The sequence below is a fragment of the Sceloporus occidentalis genome, unplaced genomic scaffold (assembly GCF_023333645.1).
Source record: "Sceloporus occidentalis isolate IW3139 unplaced genomic scaffold, rSceOcc1.0.p SCAF_4, whole genome shotgun sequence".
Taxonomy (NCBI): domain Eukaryota; kingdom Metazoa; phylum Chordata; class Lepidosauria; order Squamata; family Phrynosomatidae; genus Sceloporus; species Sceloporus occidentalis.
In genome coordinates, this window is record NW_028316984.1 from 162,171,847 (window position 1) to 162,181,814 (window position 9,968).

At 40.8% G+C, this 9,968-nt stretch overlaps 1 protein-coding gene across 4 annotated transcripts in view; it reads right to left on the reverse strand.

The window, feature by feature from the left end:
- SEC23A (SEC23 homolog A, COPII component) overlaps window positions 1-7,865 on the reverse strand; it is a 36,656-nt gene extending 28,791 nt beyond the window's left edge. Inside the window, exons 1-2 of one of the 4 annotated variants that reach the window (XM_089522145.1) lie at window positions 7,635-7,865; window positions 2,536-2,772 (exon numbers count right to left, since the gene is read on the reverse strand). In XM_089522145.1, the coding sequence (XP_089378271.1) occupies window positions 2,536-2,756 (221 nt within the window). In that variant the 5' untranslated portion in view covers window positions 2,757-2,772; window positions 7,635-7,865. Of the gene's footprint in view, window positions 1-2,535; window positions 2,773-7,370; window positions 7,414-7,525; window positions 7,587-7,634 lie in introns of those variants that run through there. The other 3 variants (XM_089522146.1, XM_089522147.1, XM_089522148.1) reach the window with 3 other exon arrangements.
- Window positions 7,866-9,968: the final 2,103 nt, after the last annotated feature.

Genomic DNA, 9,968 nt, shown 5'->3' on the forward strand with positions numbered 1-9,968 from the left:
AGCACAATCAAAATAATGCAAACTATTGGGACTTACTGCAGAGAAATGCATTTGGGAGTACATTTGACAAAGACCTGATAACAGAGAGGGGTGGGGCACTCAAGACCACCCAAGATTATACTGGTGGAAGCTGAGACTCCTCCCCAATTGATCAGGCATATTGGACCACCAACACTAATGTAGTTGATGTCCCTCAGGAATTATAATAAATAATAAAATCTTTATTTCTATACCGCTTTTCCTGGGATCAAAGCGGTTTACAAATTCAAAGCATCTATACAGCACAGGGTTTACAATATAAAATACCATCAGAAGTACATTAGGTTAAAACATCATACAAAAACAGTTAAAATCTCAAAATCACACTTAAACATCCTAAGACATTTCACATTACAGGATGGGGATAGGAAGATACATTCTCTGTGATGGATCAGGAGGGCGTGCTAAACGGAACAAATGAGTTTTCAACATTTTCTTGAAAACGTCAAGGGAAGGACTGAGACGAATCTCTTCAGGGAGTTTATTCCAATGTGTAGGAGCAATAGGTGTGAATGCTCGTTGGTGAGTTGCGGACAGTCTCACCCTGGGATATTCCAGTTGGTATTTGCCTGTTGTTCTGAGAGTGCGGGGCGGATTATGTAGGGAGAGGCGTTCCCTCAAGTAACTCAGGCCCAAGCCATGTAGAATTGTATTGAATGATCAAGCAGTGATCAAGCAATACACTAAATATTAAGAAATCCATTGCACTTGATCTCCTCCCCCATGAATAAAAAGGTCTGCATAAAATATGTCTTGTGCACTTATTTGCAAGTAAGCTACACAGAATTACATGAAGAGGACTTCTATGTAGACACTGAGTTTGCAAAAATCTGCATATTTATGGATGACTGCATGATAAAGAATGGGAGATATAATCTGCCCTCCCACTGGCTGTGTCCAACACATGCTTCTCAATACCTCAAGCTTCATAGATATACATGCTTGTGCATTTTATGTGTGGATTAGTATGCAAGAAATCCTGTATCTTCCAACATATCAGTACAGGTTTTGCTTTTAAAGCAGGTATGTGGGCAGACGGATGTGTTAGGAAGCTTATAGGCATCTCCACTTATTTAATAGGATCGTACATACAGTATTTTCCTCTTTGGATGATAAATTAATATTGAGGTGGGTTTTTTTTATTTACTTAATTTTGTGACAGTTTATTATTTTGCCATTGCTTTCCTGATAGTGAGATTGTTTCTTGATCCAGGTGGTTGTTGTTCTTATTTTAATGCAAGCAAGGCATGCTGCGTTTTCTTTATTTTGTTAAAAATTTTGTTAAAAATGTACCTGAAAGAAGGCAAAATCAGCAATGGCATGACTGCCAACACTGAGCTCCCACACTTTAAATTAAAGTTCCAGGGTCCCGGACATTGTGAACCTCTAATGAAAATACTACACAGTGAGAATTGTTTTTAATTATTTAACTGATTTTTTAAAATCTGTAACAGGGACATATGCAGAGGCACTATCAATGTTTAGAAGCATACTTGACTAATCAAGGGGCATTGGTTTTAATATCCATAACTAGTACGGCTATAGATCTATGAATACATCTGATTCAGGAGAAATTGTTCTTTTTTAATTTATTTATTAATATAAAGGAAACACTAAGCAGTAAACAAATACAGATAACTACAAATAAATACATTACAAATAGCTACATGAAAATACTTATTGACCACAATAAAGAAACTGCTCTTTAAAGTATGTTGGTTACCACAACATCTATTCAAGAAGGGCTTTCTAAGTCAGCAAATTGTTGGAAATGTAATACACTGATGCTTCCTTAATACACATGTTTTGGAGCTGTCACATAGTGGCTACATTTCCTTAACAGATATGTTTTGGAGTTCCAGAGTGCTACACTGTGGGAAGTAATCACAAGTAAATTTGGTTCCTTCCTATTCATGTCCTTTTTAATTATTTACTTGTTTTTTGGAAATTAACAATTGTCCAAAAGAAGTGGATTTTTCATGCCCTTCTGACTGCTGAAAGATTAATACTTTGTTACTGGAAAGATAAATTTTCTCCACCTGTGAGTCAATGGACAGAAGATCTAACAACATTTATATAGAATGATCTACAGACAAAATTTACAAATGGATTTATAGTTGGGCATTTGGGAAGATTTTATAGAAATCTATGACTAATGCTATATACATTACTATATATAACTGACAACTCTTTTGAATATAAATAAAAAATTAAAAAATACCCTTCATTTAAGTTATGTTCAAAAGACACAGATGTGTACATTGCACCACATGTGCTAAAACAGACATTTCTGATGCTTTTTATTATTTTTAATGGAGTGTTTATGTTTATATTTTTATGGGGAAGATCACAAAACAGATTTGTCTATCATACTTCAGAATAAATATGACAGGTGGTTTTAATGAGAAACATTTTTACACCAACATTTAACAAAACTTTAAAAAATCATAAGCATGTACCAATATGTAAGCAAGATTAAGAATTTATTGCAATTACCATAATGGATTTAGAACAGCCCGGCAGGTAGTTCTACTGCACAAGACTGGCTCATACTGAATGGGTGGCAGGTCTGGTCGTTCTTTCAGTGGAGTAAACAAGCAGGCAACTGGAACCACCATTCTTGTGGCTTCAAGTCGACTGGAAGGCCAAACATTCCAGCTGAATCTAACACCATCCCTGTCTTCATTCTGCTGAATGAACTCCAGAAAGGTTGCCATTATTGCTCTCTTATTTCTGTTTAAAAGAAAAGAAAAGAAATAATAATATATGATATGAAATCCAAAAACATTAAATTAATGCATGCAACTATAAGAAGATTAAGTCAGATAGAATAGAATCATAGAGCTGGAAGAGACCACAAGAGCCATCCAATCCAACCCTCTGCCACGCAGGAATATACAATCAAGGTGCTCCTGACAGAGTGAGCATGTGTGTGAGCACACCTTTCTTAAGAGAGCGTAACACTTCAAAATAAGATAAAGAGAAAGCTCTCAAAATGTTTACCAGCAAAGTGGATTTGTCTTAAGAAATATCTAGCAGAATTCTATAATGATAACCACTCCCATTTAAAAAATAACTTCTACAGGAGCATGTTCTCGCCCATCTACAAACTAACATGTTCAGACTAGCTTACTTTGCATTGTACACCAAAAGCACATTGTGGTCTGTTAGCCTTATTTGGAACCAACTGGAGGCGACAGCCTATTGTGCTAAAACTGTTAGCTATGGAGTCACTGCCGTTGTCTCCGACAGGCACTCCACCAGTGCCACCCATCATTAGTGCTGCTGCCCAGTAGTTGGTTGGCACATTAAGGCTTCATTCACACTGAAGAAATAATCCAGGTTGACACCACTTTCACTGCCATGGGTCAATGCTATTGAATTCTGGGAATTGTAGTTTCTTGTGGCGCCAAAGCTCTCTGACAGAGAAGGCTAAATGGCTCATAAAACTCCCAGAATTTCACAGCACTGAGCTATGGCAGTTAAAGTAATGTCAACCTAGAATATTTTTGCAGTGGTGATGCAGCCTTAGTCTGGCTCCTCAACAAAATAATATCTTGACATGTTAGCATAGCCTCTTGCCTCACATGAGCACACTCACAGTTCCACCACCAGAAAAAGGTAGTGCCATTGGTGGGCATTTTTTTCATCATACAAGCTACAAATCAAGAAAATTATCTGACCATGAATATACTCAGAAACATATCAGACAATTGGATCTTATTCTTTGCAAGAAGCCATACCAACTTTATTTTGATATGTCACAGCGAGCTAGACAAACTTGAGCAAATCTACATTTTATATTTTATCCAATATACAGATAATAAAGAACTTACTTATTTTTTTTAAAATGAGTTGCTTTGTGAATTCCATAACTATCCAATATACATGTTTTCTTTTGCAAATCTTATGTTGTTTCATAAATGCTAACATTTAATCTCACTAAATTAAATTTTAATTTAAAAGTTGGACTCTTGGTGTCACTAGTCATAAAGTATTGGGCAACTCTATACAATACGTTCTTCCCAAGCAGATTTGTTTCTGGTAAATAAAAGGTAAAAGCAGTGGTGGGAAAATACAAGAAAGTTACACTGTCTAGACCTCACCTTAGTGTGACATATTTGATGCAGGCTAAAAGTGTGCTCTGGAAGCAACCCTCATTGGCTTTAAGAATACTGTCACTGTCACTGGTATTTCAGTACAGTATAACACAAATGGCAGATTTATCTTACTGAGCCAAGCAATTTTTAATCAAGCATGCGATATTAACTACCAATGATACAAGTCATACCACTTCAACAAGTACTATGCATGCACGCCTTCCCTTTCTGAAGCAATCATACATAGTTTTATTGCCTGCTTACATGTTCCACAAAGAGTAAGGTACATATGATGTCTTGATTAGAACAGCGGCCTTTAGCCTTTTAGAAATGAGATTCACCTTTAACCCCAACCTACCACATGGAAACTACGCTTTTATTTTCTCATTTTACTGTCTTATACACATCCTTTTCCTTTCCATATTTCCTCTGCAAACCTATCCGGAAATAAGCTTAGCGTATTACTGAATGTATGGTAAATTATACACCAATTTTACATACACTCATTAAAGATATCAAACCAACATATTGTTGGGACTGCAACTCATCCCTCATCATTGGCTCTCCTCACTGGGGCTGACAGGAGCTGCAAGTTGCTCACTCATACACTATGGATAAGTCCCATTTAATGTAGTAGATTGACTTCTGAGTAAACATATTTATGACTATTTGCTCTATGCCTATTTGTGGAAACAAATGCTATAGCTTTTTGTCAGCTTAAGCCCTTTAAACAGTTTCTAGAGAAGCAGCTGTGTTAGGCTGCTACAACAAAAAGAAAAAAGGTATTGTGGCAAACTTTTGTAGACTACAGTGAGCTTATTATTATGCCATAATAGGTTTGTGTATCTTTAAGATGCCACAACACTTATTTTTAACAGCAAATACTGGTCTTCTGCCTATATTTCAGCCCTCTTTCTAAAGATAAGCTCTAGTTCTATTTCCACAAACCAAATAAACCAGGAAAACACAAAAGTAAAAATAAACCCCTTGGGAGAACTTGTGTTTTCTTCTGAAAATCCCAATGGAACATCCATTACAGTTTACAATGGCACATCTGAGTTCCTAAAGCCAAGTGCCAAACATACAACCTAAAATAACATTTTAGAAAAACATGAGCCTGACATTCAAGCACAGTTAGTATACAGTACTAATATTTTAGTAGCTTGTTTGCCTTCTTCCTAAACTGTCTGAATAAATTCAATTCTTTATACATATATCTCACAAATTGGATCTGGCCTATTAAAAAATTATAGCGTAAGAATATCATAATGTTCACTATCACCATTACAAGTGAATGGTTAAAGTACTACAGGACTATGCTTTCTGAAGAAAGCATATGCACCCTCCTATTGCAAAACTGATAGTATTTGGCACACATAGCAGGAAATACAGTACTTCAAAACAAACAATGAGCTTACAAAAAAGAATTATCTTCTTGGCTTTCTTCTATAACATAAGAAACCTCCATTTCTGTACTCCCTTTATGACCTCTCCTTTCCCCTTGAACTCCAAGAAGTGGGTATATTACCCTGCTCCATTTATTGAATGCCCCTTATTAAATCCCCACCCACCCAAATCATTAGGCTTTCTTTCAAGTCACCTGCTCCACAAACAGAAAAGGGGCTATGCAAGGTTTATTGAGGGATGATAGTACGCTGAGTTCATTGTATGTGCCCCAATGTAACTGGGCAATCCCAAATGTTTTTCATCTCCTTTTCTTCTACAATCCCAAAGCAGTGGGGCAACTGAGGCTGCTGCTACATGGTAGAATGAATGCAGTCTGATACCGCTTTTTTTGCCATGGCTCCATTCTATGCAATCCCAGGATTTGTGCTTTGTTGTGACACCAGAACTCCCTGACAGAGCAGGCTAAATAGCACACAAAACTACAAATCCCAGAATTTCATAGCAAGGCCTGCCATAAAATTTCATAGTAAGGGCTGCTATTTCTGCACTGCAGAAACAATCCAATTTGATACCTTAACTGCCATTGCTCAAGGCTATGGAATCCCAGGATTTGTACCTTATTGTGTCACCAGAACTCTCTGTCAGAGAATGCAAAGTATCTCACAAAACTACACATCTCAGAATTTGATAGCATGGGGCCATGGCAGTTAAAGTGGCTTCAAACTGCATTAATTCCATGGTGTGGATGCAACCTGAAAAGAGCCCAAATTATGGCCTGGCTCCTCTTGGCAGCCTTATATGCTCAAAAGGTTCTGGCCACTGCTTACAGCCACATCCCCAGCCCCATATTACACCTCCAGCCCACCACCCACAAACCCCTCTACCTATCCGTTGTTCTTGCTCCAACTTATGGAGACTCTGAGGTAAACCTAGTGCAAGGATTTCTTGGCATCATTTGTCCAGAGTGGGGTTGGCCATTGCCATCCTTTGAGGTGGAGAGAGTGTGACTTAGCCAATGTCATTCAGTGACACAGCTTTAACTTTCCTGAGTCCATTCTATGGAATTCTGGAATTTGTAGTTTGCCGTGGCACCAGAGCTCTCAGATAGAGAAGGCTAAATAATGTCACAGAATGACAAACCCCAGGATCTCACAGCATCAAGCCATTGCAGTTAAAGCAGTGTCAAATTGTATTAAATCTGCAGTGTAGATATGGCCCCAGTGAGTTTGCATGGCTGAGCTGGGGATTCGAACCCTGGTCTCCAGACTCATAGTTCAACCTTCAAACCACTACACCATGCTGGGGGTATTTATTTTATTTATGGGATTGATATCCTGCCTTTCTCCCAAAATGGGATCCAACAAGGTGGCATTATTACACTATTATTATCATCGCTATATGATGATATTATTACTTTTGCTATTAACACTAAATCTTGCCAAGAAAACCCATGACAGGTGTGCCTTGGGGATCACCGTAAGTCGGAAACAACTTGAAGGCACAAAACGACAAATTATTACTTCTGGTTTCTTAAGGGTAGTGGTTTGAGCATTGGGTTAGGACACTGGGAGACCAGGGTTCGAATCCTGGCTTGGACACGGGGCCTTGGACGAGTCACACCCTCTCAGCCTCAGAGAATGGTCATAGCAAACCTCCTCTGAACAAACCTTGCCAAGAAATCCTCATGACAGCTTGAAGGCACACAACAACAACAACAACAACAACAACAACAAGGATCTCTAGCTGGTGATGAGGAGAGAAAAAGAAAAGAATGTTTAATTTAATTTAGTTGAATTGATGGGTGGGTGCCTGTGGGCTGCTTACCTTATTTCTGTCCTCCCACAGAAATCTCCCTTCGCCCCTTACTTTACTCCTGTTCCCCCCACATTAATATCCCCTTAATTTGGATGTCCTCCCCAAGAAGTATCCCCTGGCCTCGCTTCTCCCTCCCCACTCCTCCTCCTCCTCCTCCTCCTTACCTTACACTCCTGTCCTCCCCAGAGAAGTGCCCTTCCTTCCTTCCTTCCTTCCCTCCCTCACCCTACAAGTCAACCCAGGGAGGGAGTGGGACAGGCCCTGGCTGCTTACCTGCCTCCCTGGAAGGCGGCCCGGCCCTTCCTCTCCACCTGACCTTCCTTACCTCCTCCTCCTCCTCCTCCGCCTCAGTCTCCCCTGCGCTCTGAACCCAGCGGCCTGAGCGGGGCCGACGCAACCAACATGGCTGAGGAGGATGGAGGAGGGAGAAGCCGGTGCCACGTCGAAGGACGGCGGAGGCCTCTCCTCAAGAGGCGGGGAGCCCCGGACGCCATTTTCCTCCGCCCCTTCAGTGGCGTCACTGTGGTCGGCATGATTGTCACCAGGGGCTGCATCCACATTGGAGGAATAACCCAGTTTGGCCCCGGTTTACCTTGTTGTCTGGCTGTTTGCTATGGAATTCTGGGAGATGGGGCCCAATGAGCCCCACAACAAACTCCAACTCCCAGAATTCCATAGCAAACAGCCAGACAACAAGGTAAACCGGGGCCAAACTGGGTTATTTCTTCAATGTGGATGCACCAAGCTAGGTAGCACATTTGTGACTTTCCTAGCTTTCCTAGACTTTGAGTCTACTTCCTCAGTTGTCCTTCTGACCCTTCCTCAAATGGATCTTGACCTAGAGATGAGGCTTCTCCAACAAGACTCCCTTGCCTTCCACTGCTCTGCTTTGTCCCTGTGTGAATTCATCATGCCTCTGGCCTCATTAATAGAGTCCATCCATCTATAGATGGGGGGCAGACGGCTTAATACTGTAAATATATCCCTTCGCCCCTTGCCTTGTGTCCTTCCCACAGAAATGTCCCCATGCCTTCCATCTGCCCTCCCTCCCCACAGAGGTATCCTAGGTTCACCTTACGATCACCATAAGTCAGAAGCGACTTGGAGGCACACGACAACAAGCTTCACTATGACCCTATGGGCAAAGCAGCAGTTCTGCTCTGAAAACAAGAGGCAACCCTTGGGAATATATGATGTTTTTGTCATGCAAACCAAGCAGCAATGTTGCAGCAATGAGGAGATGCACATTTTCACATTGGTATCTGACCCTCCTCTGGAAGGGCAACTCAAGACACTCTCTCATCCTCAGAGGAAGGCATTTATTGAAACCTGATCTGAACAAATCCTGCCAAGGAAGCCCTATGGTATGTTCGCCACAAGTTGACTTATATCAACTCCATGAATTTCATCAACACGAATTTTCCATCAGTAAGGAATATCCCTAGAACTCGTACTTTTGCTGTGTTCACATTCCCTTGGTACCTTTGGCTGCCTCTTTTCTTTGGATGCTTAAATTCTAGGTGTGAAACGCTCAAATGAAGTTTTAAGTAACTGCAGTTCCCAAAATTTGAGACTGAAGAAACATTTAATGGGGGCGAGGGGAAGCAGACAGAATTCCTATTTCTGTCCCTGCAGTTCATTTTCAAATCATGCTTTTTTCTTAATTGTATATATGCTTTTATGAGCGTATTGGAATTTAGGACTTTAGATGTAGTATTGTATTTTAACTGGGGGTGTGTTTATTATGTTTTGTATTCTAATGTGCTGCACCCTGCGTCGTGAGCGTGGCGTAGTGGTTTGATTATTGGACTACGACTCTGGAAATCAGGGTTCGACTCCCAGCTCAGATATGAAACCCACTGGGTGGCCTTGGGAAAGGCATACCCTCTCAGCCTCAGGGGAAGGCAATGGCAAGCCTCCTCTGAACAAATCTTGCCAAGGAAGCCCAGTCGGAAACACCTTGGAAGACAGACAACACACACACTGCCTTGTCAGCATGGCATAATGCTTTGAGCATTGGAGTATGACTCTGGAGATCAGGGTTTAATTCCCCACTTGAGCATAAAAACCCACTGGGTATTCCTGGGCAAGTCACACTCTCTCAGCCTCAGAGGATGGCAATGGCTTTTAAACCCCCTCTGAAGAAACTTGCCCAAAAAACCCTATGATAGGTTTGCCTTAGGGTCACCATAAGCTGGAAATGACTTCAAGGCACACAACAACAACAACCTGCCTTCAGCCCTGAAGAGAGGCATTAAATAAATTATTATTATTATTATTATTAATTAATAGTAGTAGTAGTGTGATAGCTATATTTAGAATATTCAATATTAATCAAAGTTGTTGTTGTTGTCTGCCTCTTATGGAGACCCTCAGGGCAAACCTATCCTAAGGTTTCCTTGGCAAGCCTTCTTCAGAGGGAGGTTTTCCATTGCCTTCTTCGTCTCCTGAGGACTGAGAGACTTGCCCAAAGGTCACCCAGTGGGTTTCCATGGCTGAGCTGGGATTCAAGCCCTGGTCTCCAGAGTCGCAGTGCAGCTACGCCACACTGGCTCCTGGGCTTATTTATAGAAGGAGAAAAGACAGAGGGCTGCCTCAATTTCTGAG